Source organism: Macrotis lagotis, chromosome 4 (genome assembly GCF_037893015.1).
Source record: "Macrotis lagotis isolate mMagLag1 chromosome 4, bilby.v1.9.chrom.fasta, whole genome shotgun sequence".
NCBI lineage: Eukaryota > Metazoa > Chordata > Mammalia > Peramelemorphia > Peramelidae > Macrotis > Macrotis lagotis.
The window spans coordinates 96,115,917-96,134,460 of record NC_133661.1 but is presented as its reverse complement, the minus strand read 5'-3'; the positions used below and the strand labels follow the sequence as shown (position 1 = coordinate 96,134,460).

The following is an 18,544-nucleotide window of genomic DNA, read 5'->3' as shown; positions in this document are numbered from 1 at the left end:
CTAAGAGAGATGGTGTCCAGGACTAGAAGAGTTGACAATTAAACACATCTGAAATAGTTATCATTTTCAGGTACCCCATTTTAGGAATACTAGTGATAAGCTAGAGAATATTCTCCAAAAGATGACCAGAATGGTGAAGAACCCTAAGATCATGACATACAAGCATTGTGTGATGGAAGAGAAGATAGCTGCCTTGAAAAAAGTGAAAAACTATGGAGTGGCAAGATGGCATACTAGATAAGAGTTCTAGACCTGGAATCAGGAAAACCTAACTTTAAATTCTGTTTCAGACACTTGATAGCACAGTGACCTTTGGTAAGTCAATTTGACTTTGCTTGCTTCAATGTCTTTATCCATGAGATGGAGTTAATAATAGCACCTACTTGCCAGGGTTATTGAGGATGAAATGAAATTGCATATATATATATTCATACATATGTATATAATGTGCTTTGCCAACCTTAAAAGTGCTATGAAATCTTAGCTTTTATTACTATTATGTGATAACTATCTTCAAATATTTCAAGTGGAATTTGGCTCCAGAGTGAAGAACTAGGAGCAGTATATGGAAGGTACACAGAGGCAAATGTAGGCTTGATGCTTCCTGATAATTATATACCAGAATTATAGTTGTACAGAAGAAGAATTGGCTGCCCCACACCTGACTCTCCATTGAAAATCCACAGACTATGGGGAGGCTAGGTGGCGCAGTGGATAGAGCACCAGGCCTGGAATCAGGAGTACCTGAGTTCAAATCTGGCCTCAGACACTTAATAATTACCTAGCTGTGTGGCCTTGGGCAAGTCACTTAGCCTCATTGCCTTGCAAAAATCTAAAAAAAAAATCCAGACTGGAAGACAATTTAATTGATATATGGCTGAGAAGATTCTTGCTCAATTACAGAATAGTCAAGATGGTCTTTGAGGTTTCTCCCAACACTCTAATATTCTTTTAGTCTGTAATCAAATGAAGAAATATATGCCCAAGAATTATTTTGCAAATGTAAAAGTATAATACAAATGTGATGGATGATTAAATACTGTCACTATCCCTCCTTAATATTCCCCTTGATGAGTCAATGAATTCCCCTTATTTCTCATTCCACTGTTGCCTTTTCCTTTGCCCTACACCATCTAGGCAGGGAGATAGGAATGATCAAATCCAATTATTGAATAAGAGTTCCAATAAATTCTAGTCTCTTTTCTTTCTAGGAATTCAGAAATGTATAGAGATCCCAGCAAAGGAAGCTATTTAAGTGTCTTCTCTTTGATTGTTGATCACTGCTAACCAAACCTCAATCCTGAATTAATTCCTTCTTCATCTGCCTCCTTTACTCTTTTTTACATGCTGCTGAATGGAGTTGGAGGAAGTCATGAATCTATGCTAAATGGGATCACAACAAATGAGACTTCACTGTAGCCACAAAATCCTATTCTTCCCTAATCAGTTAACATGAATCCCTACAGGCCACATATTTTATTATAAACTGACATTATCTATGCTGTACTGTCTTTTTATTAATTTTGTTAAACATTTCCCAGTAGCATTTATTGTAGTTCTAGCAACACCTAGAGTTTTGTGATTGCTTGTGCTCCATCATATTCAACACAATACACATTCCAAACCTTGTTTCTCCTCAGCCCTCCCAAGGTACATTCAAACTGAGGCTATTTGCCAAGAGTTCCCTCATCGCTTCATCTCATATTTCTAGGACATCATAACTCAATATCTATTCTGATCCTTCTACCTCTGATGAAGCAGCAACCTTTCTCTTTCCTAAGGTCAAACATTTTACATGCACCTTTTCCTTCATGTTTTGTCTAGCTCCCAATTTCATCTTCATTTTGTCTAATCTTTAATTTCTCCCCATCTATAGACTTCTATTTGCTGACATATACACCCATACTTCCCCAGGCTTTAAAAAGCTTTCACTGATCATACTATCTGGAGTATAGTAGGATACTCCAGATATCTTTCCTCTTTCCTCTCCTTCTCAGTCTAAGAAGGGAAAGGTTTATATTCTGTACCTCTAAGTCCTCCTTTCTAAACCCTTTTCTATAATATGACTTCAGAATTATTAATTAAAAGTTTTTATTCAAAGTTAGCAATGATCAAATTTTAATAATCCAATCTAATGGCCTTTTCTTATCCTTCTGGACTTCTCTGTGTATCATCTGATACTATTGGTCATCTCCTCCTAAATACTCTTTTCCCATTTGCTTTTCATGTCACTGATCTCTCTTGTTCCTCCTCCTAGCTGACAAATCCTTCTCAGTATCTTTTACTGGATTTTCATGTATGTGTGTATATGTATACATACACATATACATAAATATATCCACATATATATTTTTTCATGTTTACAAATTAGGTAACTCCAAAATTAGGTAACTATACTAGTCTACAGGTGCAGATATCACAACTTTTTCTTAATTGCCAAAACAACTTTGAATTTTGTGTGGAAGGGGAAAAATGATTAGCTATCCCTCTGACCAGCTATCCTAGAGTTCAGATATAACAGACTGAATTATATGCCCTTGACAAAGTCACATAATCACTCTAGAGCGGAAAAGCTAATTTTTGAAATATTCATCTGTTCATCACATGAGAATAGATGAGTCCTCTGTGAAGTGATAAACTTATTTACAAAGCAAATAAGATATGGCTCTTGCCTTCAAGGCTCAAGAAATTTGGGAGGGATAAGAAAAGGAAACAAATATGATATAAATTAGAATATGATAAATATATGTGAAAAATATAAAGCACTAGGAGATCAGATTTTGTTATCTGTATCCCCAGTGCTTGTACTGTAGATGCTCAATCAATGATAAGAAAAGTGAGAGGTCAATTTAACCATACATAAGCATGGTGTCCATAAACAATAACCATTCTTCTTTTTCCTCTATCACAGATAACACTATCATCTTTGATTTTTCATCCTCCTATCAACAAATTATTCAAGGAAATAAGAAAACTCAAGATGTATTAACAACTCAAGACCATCTTTATGATAGCCTAAAGTATCTTCAGAACTCTTTGAGACATTATGATCTATAAAATCATCATTCCTTAACTTCTCCTTGAACACAGCATTAGTCATGGTATCACTGTGCAGGTTATAAAATCTTTATCTTACTGTGCTATTAAGTTAAATAGAATTTTTAAGGAATCAATAAGTAGAAGCAGACCCATGTATTTCAAAAACACTCAAGTCGTTGTGCTTTTCATTGTAATTTTCAAATGACATTTTAAATGTAAAGATGCAAATTTAGAGTTTTGAAAAAGTTGAATCTATTCTGATATCCATGAGGCCTTTCTGATTGTTGCTGCTTCTTTTTCCCCCCTTCCTCCATCTCCTCCTAATCAAATTCTCTATTTTTCTCTCTTTGTCTTTGGTCTCCAGATACACTTCCCTTCAATCTGTCATCTTGTGTTATTTCAAGAAAAAAAAAATTGTTAACACATGCTCACAATCATCAAGGAGACAATTTATGGGAGTAAGTAGAAGAAAATTATTTTTCAACTGTATAAAAGCCAATAATAAAACCTCTTGCACAAAGCTTCCAATTTCTATTTTGTGCCAAGCATTTTTTTTAAACTTACAGATTTACAATTACTATATTCTGAGTAAGCAGAGACAGAAAAGACTTCTGGAGTCATTTCCTCTGAGTAGCAAAAGAAAGAAGACAGAAAAGTTTCCTCTAGAATTTGGACTAAAGTCCTAACATCCTAAGCTCTTTTCATCCGTCTCTAGAAACTCAATATCTACCTCTAGCATGTACAATCTGAAAAAAAAGCACATTTCTTCAAGCTCCTGGGCCATGATACACATTTGCATCATGTAGTTAAGTTTCACAAAACTGCACACACGGTGTGACATGCCTGCTATTTTTTGCCATCTGCCTGTAGTTGACATTCAGTCTGAAAAATACATGCAGGAAAAGAAAAGAATCTATCCTCATTCACACTGAACTGAAATAGGTAATGAACAATGAGTTTTGTAATTCAGACTTTTGGGAAGATGGAAAAGCAGAATTAGAAATGAAAACTATAGACTATTTTAAAAACACCAAACATTATCAAAGACAAACCTTCTCTTTTGTTTTCTTGTTTTCGGCTTTAAGATCTTCATATTCACCAATTGCTATAAAAGAACAGGGAAAACAACATTATAGAACTTGAAATGAAAAATAATCAAGCTCATTAAATTAAAATTTTGTTTTATCTGAACCCAGAAGTTCAGAACCTTCAATTATCGGGGTTTCTCCAAACCAGTCTATTTTTTAGGAGGAAGGGGCAAATACCAAGGAGAAAAAGTAATAGTATAAATTTGTCAAAAAACAACAATAAAACAACCTCCTGGCAATTAAGTTAAGATTAGTATAAATTTAGCCCAATCGTTTGTACTTCCCAGCCCGCACACTGAGAATTCAGTTCCAAATCATGACCCTTGTCCATTGCAACATCCTCAATTATCCAACCAAGATTTTGTGGTATTCATTAAACTCTATTTATCTAGTCAAAAAAGTGACTCATAGGTTTTACAAAGGTTTCCCATATACTGAAATAAAAAAGGACTGCCCACTTTTAACTGTTTTAACACCTCAAATATTCAAATTAGTCAGTATTTGATTATATATTAAAATTCAGCTGGCAACCCACAGTTCTCCAACGAATAATACAAAAAATATCATTTAACAAGGGTGATTCATACCAAAGATTTTGGTTTTTTAGCACTCTCATAATTACCATTACAGAGCACACGTTAATAGATAAATGCACCTAAAAAGTCAAAGAAATCAAAGTTTAAGAAATTCACAAAGACAAATTCCATGCCCTGTATCTAAAGTACAGGTCTATAAAATTAAAGGCTTTGAAAGAGAGAAAGGAAACATTAAGGATTCAAAACGAAGAGAATGGGATGAGACCAATTGCTATTGAAGAACTGGACAAATTGTCTCCCTTGTCCAAACTCAGTTTCATCATCTGTAAAATGAAAAGATTCAAATAGACTATCTCTATGTTTCTCTTCATATCTACCATTCTACTTAAGCATTTCAAAGGTAGGTTTAAGAAAATAATTTAGTCTAATGATTAACTGCTTCCCATTTCAGTCATGGAAAAAAATGCAAAAAAAAAAATTCCAGGATTCTAACAGTAGATCAATACAATCTTGATCCACTGAAAAATCCCATTGCAATTCAGACATTTAAAAAAACATGTTTGAAATAGGATCAGTATGCAAAAAAAAAACAAACTATGTCATTCCTGGAGGGGGTTTTTCTACCCAGAAGTAGAAATATCACTTCCAAGAAGGAATAGGAAATAAGATTTTAAAATTATAATATTAACAGTAGTAACAGCAACAACAAAAAAAAAAATCCATGACTTTTCAATACCATTGATTACCTGAACCTTTGTTTGCCATGAGTGCTAGAAGTGTTTGCTTCCAACTATGAAGGGAAGGGAAATCTGAGAAGAGCTCACAGGAGTGAGGATCTAGAGCCTCAAGGGACCCTGGAGGTCATCTTACCCATTCTTGCCCCAAGCCCCTCCCTTTTAAAGATAAAGAAATTGATGCCCAGAAGGTTAAGAGGAAATGCTAAGAGACAAGAGCTGAGATTTGATCTCAAATCCTCTGGTTCTAAATGCAATTTATTGAAGAAAAATAACCTTGTTTTCATACAGCAGCAATCTTAAGGGATAAGAATGCCCAAGTGGTTACACAAATAATTTAAAATAATGTAAAAAAGAAACCCAAATGAGCAGAAACCTTGAAACTGACAGTTTGGAAAGACCTCTGTCATTCTTTCCTTATTTTTCCCAATTGTTAAGGGGAAAAAAGGGACATTTTCGCAAAAATTTACCTTATGAAGCAGTCAACCAAAAATAAATAAATAAAAAGGTGACTTTTAAACTGATGGGATGTCTTTATTTAAAAAAAAAAGGAACCCTTTACTGGGCTTTATATCAGGTTTAGTATGGCAAAATGGGAGGAGTCCAAAACTATGATCTCAGGTAATAAAACCTGGGTTTATATCCTAGGTCTATTACTTTCCAGACATGTGTCAAATCCTTTAACTTCTCTGAGCTTTACTTGCCTCATCTGTTAAATGGGAGCAACTATATCCACTATCTACTTCAAATGCTTGTTTCTAGGAGAGTTCTTTATTGCCAAGAAACTGAAAAATTTTAATTTCAGTAATTCAAAATATTCATTTAAAAATAAAAGAAAACAGAAATAAACTTTAGTCTGGTTACTTAGCATTTTAAGTGACACAAGATTAATTTGAAAAGTCAAAATTTATTTACTATATCATCCGTAGTGACCGAATCTGTAGTCATAATAATAAATATGAATGAATAAATAATAAAGGTTTGTAAAATCATGATCACATATAGGTACTATGGGGTTATTTCTTTTTTTTTCCTATTTATCACATCTGATAGATGCTTTGAAGGCTTTCTTTATCACGCTAATACCATTCTTTCCATTATATGACTGATAACAGTCAAATGGAACACTGTTGATTCCCTCAATTACTAAGTCTTTATGGAAAGCATTAATTAAGAACCCTTCACCTATGGTGTCTTAATGGATATCAGGTGAAAACATGTTTTCTTGTAAATGACTACATGCAACTTTTATTTTTTTTTAAGGCTGTGGGCAGGAAGGGGAAAGAGGGAAAATGAGAGCTAAGGGAAAGAGAGCCATGGGGAGAGGTAGTGGGTGGACAAGGAATGTTCATTTTAAAAAAAAAGAAAATAAATTTCTATTAATGTTTTGAATAACCTATCTCGAAAATTTAATTCTCTTTCATTCTCCCTCTCTCTCTCCTCCTCTCCTATCTCTGCCTCTCTCTTCTCTCTTTCATCTATCTTTATTCCTTTTCTTTCTCTCATCTCCCTCTCCTCCTCTTCTCTCTTCTCCATTTTCTTTCCTCTCATTCTCTTGTTTCTCTGTCTCTTTCTCTATTGCTTCTTTTTTTTAAGGTTTTTGCAAAGCAAATGGAGTTAAGTGGCTTGCCCAAGGCCACACAGCTAGGAAATTATTAAGTGTCTTGAGACTGGATTTGAACCCAGGTACTCCTGACTCCAGGGCCGGTGCTCTATCCACTACGCCACCTAGCCGCCCCTCTATTGCTTCTTTTATCTCTTCTCTTTCTCTCTTCCTGTCTCTCTCACACACTCCATTATCAACCAATAAGGCTGTGGTTATATATTAACGGGTTTTTGAGAAGCAATAAACACAGATCTATCATCCCCATTTATGTCTTACCGTCAGTTCTCACAGTAGACTCAGTTCTATCAATTTGCTAATACTAAAGGTTCATTTTACCTAATCCTGGGATACAAAGAAATCTTCAGCTTGCCAAGAAACTTATAAATCTATCTCTAGGGGCGGCTAGGTGGCCCAGTGTATAGAGCACCGGCCCTGGAGTCAGGAGTACCTGAGTTCAAATCCAGCCTCAGACACTTAATAATTACCTAGCTGTGTGGCCTTGGGCAAGCCACTTAACCCCGTTTGCCTTGCAAAAAAAAAAAACCTAAAAAAAATAAATCTATCTTCAGTTACTTATACACACACACCAGGCTTTCAAGGTTAAGGTGAATAAACAGGAGTTTTGATTTGTAATAGGTGACATTTTTTAACTATAAGGAAGGGTACGGGGAGAAGTCAGTGGAAAATAATTAGAGGAGCAAAGAAAGTGAAGTGGCAGTGATGAAAGTGGAAACATTCCTAAGATAAAATAATGAGAAAAATAAATCTATATCTGACTGGACTTTCCAGATTCCTTTAAGTCCCAACTAAAATCCTGCTTTGTACAGGAAGCTTTCACCAATCCCTCTTAAGTCCAGTGTCTTCCCTCTGTTAATTTATTTCCTATACATCCTGTATATTCCTTGTTTGCACATATTACTTTGCTTGTTGTCTCCCCCCATTACAATGGAAATTCTGTGAGGCAGGGACTGGTTTTTTTGCCTCTGTCTGTATCCTGAAGTTTAACATGTTTGTAGGAAGTATAGGTGTTTAATAAATATTTATTGAGACTACTGGCATTTATTAAGCAACTATAGTGTTCAAAGGATTGGGAAGAAGAGTTAAATTATACAAAGGAAAGTAAGTGAAACCTGCTTCAAGAGTAAAGTTGGTTCTTTATTTCTCAATATTCAGTAACACTGAGTACAAGTTTTCTTCACCATAAGTCCTATCATGGAAATCAAAGAGAATTTTAGAGCTTAGAGAATTAGGTACTCTTTCTAATTGGCAATGTAATATGACTTAGGATCTATAGATGGTAAATAGTGCAGGTGTTATACAAATAGAACTTCTGCTTTTCCTGATCAAGGTCCAATATTAATTTATTTTATCCTATAACAATCTGATAAGGGAGAGTGGGTCAGGGCTAGTAAAGGTGGCTGACCAAAGCCCTCTTTCTACCAGACCATATCTCATTGATTGGGTCAACCCTTTGGTCAAAGAATATTAAAAGACTTTCCATGAACCCATCCACTATGTTTTATGATTAGAAAATCTAAGAAAAATAAAGCTTTATATCGCCATAAAATATAATCTGAAATTCACTATCTAATGAGTTGTTCTAAAGTGAATTTTCATATAATCAACACACACACACACACACACACACATATATATATATATATATGTATCTGAGAATGACGAATGACATAATATAGAAACACTTCCTAACAATGCTACAAGAAGGAAAGGAAATGATTTTTCTCTTCCCCTAATGGTGAATAAGGGCCTTAGTCATAAAAGACTGTTCAATTAGGACACTAGTCCTTTCTACACAGATACCAATGGGTTTTGCACTTAGAGCCAGAACTAAAGAAAGAAGAGCTATTTATACCTACTTTGTTAATTAAAGCATTAGGGAGACAGAGAGAAAGCACTGTTAGAATAACTGATCGAATAACAAAGGTGACATACTGAAATCACATCTGGAAAGAAATTAATGGCAACTGTGAAATTCAGTGGAAAACACACAGAGATGTATAATAATAAAAATGTACTATCAATAAAGTATAGGTAAGGTTTTCCAATTTAACTAAACAAACTTGTCAAAAATTGGGTAACTCTCAAAATGACTCTAAAGTTTTAAGTCATTTTTCTCCATATAGACATTTGATAATATATTGTTTAAAATAGAACCACTAAATCTAGAGCTAAGAAGAGCCTTGTAAATGGGGAAACTAATGCCCTGAGAAGGTAAGGGAGATGCCCCAATCCTAAGGTAGTAAGCAGCAAATCCAAGATTTGAAATAAAAGTTAAAAATTTTCTAGGTTATTATCAGCAAGTTTTCTTTCCTAAGTAGCACAAAACTAAAGGCAATGTAGACCAAATGAACTCTTAAAATGCAGTCACAATTTCAAATTATGAAAGTCACAATATAATCAGATTTGATGACCAAATTAGATTTCGATTTTAATTTTTCTAAACATTAATTCTGTTCTTCCATAATAATAGGTGAAGTGCAATGTAAATGATAACTAATTGCATTACTGCTACTACTAGTAATAATATAATAATAATAATAATAACTGCCATTGATAGAGCATTAAAGGTTTGAAAGTATCTTCACAACAACCCTGGGATAAAATGCTAATATTATCGTCATTTTATAGATGAGCATACTAAAGCAGATTTGTTTAGTCATGCCTCTATTAAGGAGCTCCAGCAGAATTCAAACTCAGGTTTTCCTGCTCCAACTCACTCTATCCACCATTCTACTTGACTGAGTCTAACAATGGATTCTAATTCACTTGGCTATGCATAGCTACATCTTAGAGTCTACAGGTGTGTTTCAAACTCTACTTATACTACTTGAGATTTGCATTTATATTTAAAAATATATTTGCATATATTTTAAAATCTAATTGCAGGTGAATTATAGTTGAGCAAAGAAGATTTCACACTTAATGTTTCAAGAATTTACTAGATCATGTAAATAGCTACACAATCATCCAGTGGAGCACCAATCTAATTTATGTAAATGTAATAAAATAACTGATAAGAGATGTTATAACTTATCTCTGAAATGAGATAAATGGGTGACTATGGCTTGCATATGAAATGTGATAAATGGACATACTTTGGGATTTTGTTATGATATTTATTTGGATAAATTTCATCCAGTCGTGCATAGCAGAATAATATCAATATGTTGAAAGTTTTTCACTATAATAAAATAATTCATCTAAAATGATATTTTCTCAAGTAAAAAAGAGAACCATGATAAAATTGCTTATGGAGCTGGGATATGCCTACTGAAACAAAATTTTAAATATCTTTGCATTGCCTGACTTTAGATGGATTCAATCTGGAAGCAAAAATAGGGCTTTCAAAACCGATGTGGTCAACACAAGACTAAATTCAATGACCTGACTTTGTGGTAAAGTCCTTTTCTCTCAGTCCTGGGCTCACCAACTGTTCTGAGACAACATTATGACTAAAAGCTTACTTCAATTTTTATTAAGATTATAATCATTATCTAATAACTTTATGGCATTGAAAATAAAATAATATTTTATTTTGTTTTGAAAACAAACAACATCAAAGTTTCAGCTTGGAGGAACCCATTTTTGAATGCATTTTCATTAAAATAATGTTCAGAATTAATAATCTCATGAAAGGGCTTCCTTGTCTATAAGAGGTAATCATTCCCCTCAAAATTTTGATCCATATTTTAATAATAACAAGGCATTTCCATGTTTATCAGACAATAAAGTTTCATGAATTTCTACAAATTCACCACTGTTTTACATAGAACATCATGAATCTTATCAATGGCTTTACCAAGTCTATAATATTAAGATAATTGTCATACTTGGAAAAAACTCAGACCAACCAGGTGATCAGCAAATAAAGTAAAGCATTTAGACAGGGGCGAGGAATTTGGGATAATATGTGGTCTTTTTGGATAAGGCTGTCTAGGGAGGTAGGAGCTGATACAGCAAACAGTTGTATTTTAAAATAGAAACTTGTACTTCAGGAAATAAGAGATGTGCATAAGGTATGATCCAAAGATGCTATTTCTCTGCATTATTAAAGATGTTTATCACCTTAATAAAATGAAACCCAAAGAAAAGACAAGAGAATTATCTCAATATCTTCTTGAATCACATTGGTTTCCTAATCTTTAAGAGGTACATAAATATAACTTTCTAGAAAAATATATGTAATTATGCCACTTGATAGAAAAGACAATGGAATGTTAACCATGAAATTCAATAGTTGAACTAGGTATGATTTAGAAGACGTGAAGCCCAGGGAATAGAAAGTGTAAATTAGAGATTGTTCATATTCTTACAGGTATAGGCAATATATTTCACTACTTTTTTCAAAAGTAATTTCCTTTATGACATAAGCCATATGTCATAGACAGCCTTGTCCAAAAAGACCACACACTGTCCCAAATTCCTCGCCCCTGTCTAAATGCCTTACTTTATTTACTGATCACCTGGTTGGTCTGAGTTTTTTCCAAGTATGACAATTATCTTAATATTATAGACTTGGTAAAGCCATTGATAAGATTCATGGTGTTCTATGTAAAACAGTGGTGAATTTGTAGAAATTCATGAAACTTTATTGTCTGATAAACATGGAAATGCCTTATTATTAAAATGTGGAACAAAATTTTGAGGGGAACGATTACCTCTGATTTTAAGTAGACTGTCAGCTTTGTAGATAATTAATTTTTGTCCTTGCTACCTTGTCTAGGGGTTAAAACTAGAGACTTATGGATAATAATTTTTTGTTTTGTTTTTGACTTTTTAAAAATATGTCAGGGGCAGCTAGGTGGCATAGTGGATAGAGCACCGGCCTTGAAGTCAGGAGTAGCTGAGTTCAAATCCAGCCTCTGACACTTAATAATTACCTAGCTGTGTGGCCTTGGGCAAGCCACTTAACCCCATTTGCCTTGCAAAAAAAAATTATGTCACTAAGTATGAGCTGGTGAAGTTTCAGGTGAAATTTACTTTGTAGGTGGGTCAAGGAGAATATGATCTTCACTTTGGGGTTTAATTCTATTCAACTTTAAAAGGACACAATGTTTATTTGATAGAGAAATGTCCTTCTTTACAGTAGAGGCAAGGGAAAAAATATTGTCAGCCCAACATATCAGTCATAATGTTTATTAAGAGATGATGATTAATGGCTATTTTCAAATCTTAACATTCTCCTATCAACTTGAGCAAACTTTTGGAACCATGCCCCCAAAGTTTCTAAACTGTAAACCCACTGACCAGTAGTACCACTATTTGATCCCAAAAAGCTGAAAGAAGGAAGAAAAGGAGCAATATAAACAAAAATACTTATAGCAGCTCTTTTTATAGTGGTGAAGAACTGAAATGAAAGCAAGTGTTCACCAACTATGGAATAGGCTAATAGTATAACCAGTCATGGGAGTATGAATGAATATAATTGGAACACTAATATGACCTAAGAAATGACAAAAGAGTTCAGAGAAACCTTGGAAAACTTGTATGAAGTAATGAAGAATTAAATGAGAAGAACCAGGAGAATGATTTCTACAATAACAACAGTGAAAACATAAGACAACTTTGAAAGACTTAAGACCTATGATCAATGCATTTATCTATGATTCCAGTGGACTAATGGTAAGGAATGCTATCCATCTCCAGACAGAAGCAATGGACTGAGGGTGCAGAAGAAATTATTTATTTTTAGGCATGGCCCATAAAAGAATTTGTTTTGCTTGCTATGTATAGTTATTACAAAACTTTTGTTTTTCTTTTTCCTTTTCCAGTGGGAATGGCAGAGGTAGGTGGGTGAGATGGAAAACAAATTTCTTTTTAAAAATGTAAATTAAAATACAGAACATGGAATCTTAAAACTTGAAGAGACTTTAGAGATAATTCAGTTCAACTTTCTTGTCCAATACAAAGAGGTTTGGTTGATTAATGGACTTAATGTCAATCTAGATAGAGACCTCTAGAACAGCCCCACAGTGTCCTTGGCCCTGTGCTTATCAAGATTTTTAGCCATAACTTAGATGTAAAATTCTGAAATTTATGTGTGATCCAAAGTGTGAAATGATAGCTTATCAGAAAGAATTAAGATTCAGCTACAAGTTAGAATAATCAGCCTCTTAGCAAGCTTAAATATAATAAAGGTAAATGTAAATTCCTATGCTTAGATTCAAAAACTCAACTATACAAGAATGAGATTTTTAGATAAGTGAATAAAAAGTAATTCATATGAAAGAGACTTGGGCATTTTGGTGGACTGCCAGCTCAAGATGAGAAAACAGTGAAACATGGTATACTCAAATTCAATTAGACTGCATTAATAGAAAAAAAAAATAGAATCCAGAAGAGATAATAGTTGCTTTGCACTAGGTCATGGTGAGGCCACATTTGAGGTATTATCCCCCTTTCTGGGCACTATACTTTGGTAAAGGTATTCATAGCCTAATGCTGGTCCAGAAGAAGACAAGTAGAATGATGAGGGATCTTGTAGTCATACCATCCAAATGATCATTAAGGAAACTAGAGACATTTAGTCTAGAAAAAAACTAGAAACACATGGTCACGGTTAGTATCTTTTCAAACACGAAGGATTCAACCTATTGTACCAATGAGTAAAAAGTTACAAGACAACAGATTTGGGCTCCATACTAGATCAGATTTCTAATAGCATAAACTTTGAAAAAAATAGAAAGGGTAACTCTGGAGGTAGTGGGTTTCCCAGCACTAGAAATCTTTAAGCTGAGATAGGATGACCACTTGTTAAGGATGCTATTTCAGGAATTCATGTTTCAGGATAGGACAGCTGAGTAGCACAGTAGATAAGATATCAGAGTCAGAAACACTCATCTTCCTAAATTCAAATCTGGCCTCAGAAACTTACTGAAATTCACTTAATCCTGTTTGCCTCAGTTTCCACATCTGAAAAATGAGCTAGAGAAAAAAATGACAAACTACTCCAATATCTTTGTCAAGAAAACCCCGAATGGAATCATGAGTCAGACACAACAATTTCAGGTGAGAGACGGATGTAACGATCTTTGAGATCTCTTCCAGTTCTGAAGTTACCTGATCAAATGACATGACATGTACAGATAAATGTTTATCACATTTGTGAATACAGAATAAAAAAGAATAGAAAATGGATGAGAGAATCAAGAGCAAAAAAAAAATCGACTAAATTAGAATAGTAGAAAGGGACAGGACCAGGACCTGAACTTTGGCCTTTCAACTCTAAATCAATGCTTTTTCCATTACACCTTTGAGTGTTTATCAAATTACCTCTACTACCTCCACCTTTTCTATCTCACAACCATAGCTTCTCAAACAATAAGGTTAAATGGCATTGAAAAATTAATGAAATCAAGTCGCCTATCATCATGTAGCTTTGAACCAAGCATACCCCTGCTGTTTATACTCCTGGAGTTGGATTAAAAAAATATGCTCTGTATTAAAAGGTCTCAATGCTTGAATGACCAAAGTTCTGAACAATTCAAAAGCAGATATACATTTCAAGAGTCAGGTTTCAGAAAGTATTCTTGTCACTCCTGACCTTTAAGATGGCCTTGACCAAGGGGACATGATGTTTCTAAGTGTCAATTCCTGACTTTTAATTTTTCTGCTATGATATGAGTGTTCAATATTGGTGATGGCTTATCCCACAAATTTAAAAACCTTTAATCTGAAAACAAGAGGCATTGTGGCTCAGTAGATAAGAGCTGAGGTCAAAGTCAGAAAGATGTGGGTTCAAGTCCTACCAGTCACAAACTGACTTTGTGATCATGGGCAACGTACCAAACATTGCAGAACTCTGAGCAGCATTCTAAGACTGTAAATTGTAGAACATTCCTTACTGCATTGGTAAAAGAATGGTTCCTCAGAAAAATGATTCCTCTAGATAACAATGAAATCATTTATCCCAACAAAAACCAAAAACCAAAAAGGAAGGAAGGAAGGAAGGAAGGAAGGAAGGAAGGAAGGAAGGAGAGGAAGGAAGGAAAGAAGAGGGAAGAAGGAAAAGAGGGAAGAAGGGAAGGGAAGGAAGGTAAAGAAGGAGGGAAGGGGAGGAGGGAAAGAAGTGGGGGAAGGAAGGAAGGAAGGAAGGAAGGAAGGAAGGAAGGAAGGAAGGAAGGAAGGAAGGAAGGAAGGAAGGAAGGAAGGAACAATTTGAAGGAATGTTTGATACTGGAGGCAAAAATGGTTGGTATGATGACCAAATGAAAGAAGAGTTCTAAGATAAATATGTGCTGTATGCTGAAGGTCTTTACATTCAGTTAATAAATGGTCAATTCTAAGATGGTAGGGTATAAGAAGGATGTAAAGGAGGTCCCATGAGGCATCAGGAAAAAAAAAGAATTGAACCCTTAGTCTAATGATATTGGTCAGATCTGTAAATTGAACTTTAAAGTGTTAAAACATAAAACCATAACATTTTGGAGCGTGAGGGACCTTAGAGATAGCCATGCTCTTTATTTTAGAGATGACTTTTGTCAAATTATAAATCAGAGGGCCAGATGGGATTAGAAAGAAGCATATTCTTCCCAACCCCATAGTGCTCTCTCTCTGGGGTGGGGGGGGGGGGTGCAGGATGAGAGACAATTTTTAGATTAGAGATTGGCAGCTAGCCTGGTATTGTTGAGGATAGACCCCCTAGATTAGGACTTGGAGAAAAGAAGTTCTGAGTTCAAATTCTACCTCAAAGACTTTCCAGTTGTGGGCAAATTCCTTAACATCTGTCAGCCTAAATTTCCTCATCTATAAAATAGAGATAATAATAATAATACCTCACAAGATTGTGAGGATTAAATGAGATTATATGTATGAAGCATTTTGTAAATCTATAAAACTGAAGTTTCTCTCTCTCTCTCTCTCTCTCTCTCTCTCTCTCTCTCTGCATTAATGTTTCAGAATTAACTCCCAGAACAGGTTTCAGAAAAAAATGTTGTTCATGAACTTCTCATTTTTAGAGTCCCTTGTCCCAAAGACACTCTGACACAATGTTCCTGGCTGAGTTCCCATTGCAAGAATAAAATACATCCATTGTTTCCAACTTTAGTCAAGTACAAAGAATGCATGTTTATAAATCAATCAAATATTTATTAAGCACTAAGGAAGTGGAAAGACCAGAATGACTTTACAAGTCAAGAAATGGTTTTCCAGGTCTAACTTTATTTGAGTTGACCTTAATCACACTTGGTTTCTCTAGGAATGTCTCTTCTTCCCTTATCAAATGAGGTGATTTGACTAATGCTCCCCAAGGTCCCTTCCAGCTTTCATTCCCAAGGTCCTTTCAGTTCTAAGATCACTTTCAAGTCTCAGTCTAATAGTTATTGCTATTTGAATACTAAGTTGCCTAGCATTGTGGATAATAACAAAAGTTGCTCATACCTCACTATTCCACTACTGTGAAAGAGCAAATCACAATTAGGAAAGCATATTTCTTGCACTTCCTCATAAACTCATAACCTCCCACTCCAAAATCTAGAACAATACATGGCCCAAAAGAGATATTTAATAAATGTTTGTTAAATACATGAATAAATGGCAATGAATTCCAAAGGCCAAAGTAAAAAACCCAGGGCTTATCTTCAGATGAGCCTGAATATTAAAAGCACTATTACTGTTCTTGGGAGTCATGAGGGGCAGGGCTTGAATAGGGAACATCAATATTTTAAGTTTTTTTTCCCCCCTAGATTAAAAAAACTCATCAAAAAGATGGTTATTGGAGGAAGTGAAGGGGGGGTTAAAATAAAGTGTGAGGATGAGTCAGGAAGACATGGGTTCAAATCATTCCACCAATATATGTGATCCTGGAAATTTCCCTCAAACCCTCTGAACCTAAAATATCTATCAAAAATTTTGCTATAGAAAAAAAAATCACAATTATTTCCTATATGAATAAAGGTATAACAATTGGTTGCTCTATGATTCTATTATTCACTAACCCTGGTCACCCCTCAAGTCTATGTGTTGTCTTCCACTATATGAATGTAAGTTCCTTGAGGGCAAACTGTCTTGCTTATCCTATTTTTTACCTCTAGTGCTCACTACAAAATCTGGCTCATAGTAAACACTTAAAGGCTTTTTCATTCATCTATCCATCCATCTGTCCATCCATCTATCTGTCCATCCATCCATCTGTCCATCCATCCGTCTATTCATCCATCCATCTATTCATCCATCCATCCATGTATGCATTCATTCATCCATCATCCATCTATTCATCCATCTATCCATCCATCCATCCATCCATCCATCCATGCATCCATCTATTCATCCATCTGTCCATCCAACCATCCATCCATCCATCCATCCATCCATCCATGCATCCGTCCATCCGTCCATCCATACGTCCGTCCGTCCGTCCATCCATCCATCCGTCCGTCCATCCATGCATGCATCCATGCATCCGTCCATCTGTCCATCCGTCCATCTATCCGTCCATGAATCCATCCATTCATCCATGCATCCATCCATCCATGCATGCATCCATCCATCCACCCATCCACCCATCCGTCCATCCACCCACCTGTCCGTCCATCCACCCATCCGTCCATCCATCCACCCATCCGTCCATCCACCCATCCGTCCGTCCATCCATCCATCCGTCCGTCCATCCATGCATGCATCCATGCATCCGTCCATCTGTCCATCTGTCCATCTATCCGTCCATGAATCCATCCATTCATCCATGCATCCATCCATCCATGCATGCATCCATCCATCCGTCCATCCACCCATCCGTCCATCCACCCATCCGTCCACCCATCCGTCCATGCCGGCAGCGCCCACGGGCGGGCAGCAGGACCGCGCGCCAGCCCCCGCCTCTGGCTGCGGGGCGCTCCCAGCCGCTCCGTCCCTCGGCGCCAGGCCTTCGGGGCAGGGGCCGCTGCAGCACCAAGGAGGTCCCGGGCCTGGGGAGAGCGGCTGCCTGGGGGTTCGGACCGCGCCCGGCAGTGCCCGCTGCGGAAGTGCCCCGGGGCGGCGGGAGGGCCGGGGGGGCTCAAGGCCACGTTCACGGACCAGGCCGGGGCCTGGGGGTGGGGCCGCAGTGGGGCGCCGGCTGACCCCGGGCCCCCGGAGCCCGCCGCGCGGGGCAGGGGCGGCCCGGCCGTGTGACGCGGCGGCCGCGGGGGCACCGCCCCTCCCCCGCCCCGCGCCCCTCCCCCGCCGCCCTCACCTTGCTCCTTGAGGCTGGCGATGAGCCGCAGCTGCTTCTCCTCGTCCGAGCTGTTCATGGCGGCGGCGGGGCGGGGGCCGCCGGGAGGGCGATGCGGGCGCCGCGCCGCGCTGCCGCCCGGAAGTCGGGCCGCCTCCCCTCCCTCCCCTCCCCGCCCCCGCCGCCGCCGCCGCCCCTCCCCCGGCGCGGAGTGGGCGGGGGAGCTCATCCTCCGCGCCCGCCGCAGCCTGGGCGCGGACACGCGGGGCAGGGGCGGAGCCCCGCGGGGGGCGTGGGGCCCGGGGCCGGGAGGGGCGCCTCACCCACCCCGAATTCCGCGTCACGCCCCGCGGCCTCGCCGCCGGGCACGG

General features: G+C 37.2%; 1 protein-coding gene across 3 annotated transcripts in view; it reads right to left on the bottom strand.

Annotated features, from left to right (window-relative positions):
• Window positions 1–18,320, bottom strand: part of SHTN1 (shootin 1) — a 124,125-nt gene extending 105,805 nt beyond the window's left edge. For 2 of the 3 annotated variants that reach the window (XM_074233564.1, XM_074233567.1), the window contains exons 1-2: window positions 18,195–18,319; window positions 4,092–4,144 (exon numbers count right to left, since the gene is read on the bottom strand). In XM_074233564.1, the coding sequence (XP_074089665.1) occupies window positions 4,092–4,144; window positions 18,195–18,252 (111 nt within the window). In that variant the 5' untranslated portion in view covers window positions 18,253–18,319. Of the gene's footprint in view, window positions 1–4,091; window positions 4,145–18,194 lie in introns of all 3 variants that reach the window. The other variant, XM_074233566.1, reaches the window with a different exon arrangement.
• Between the last annotated feature and the right edge of the window lie 224 nt (window positions 18,321–18,544).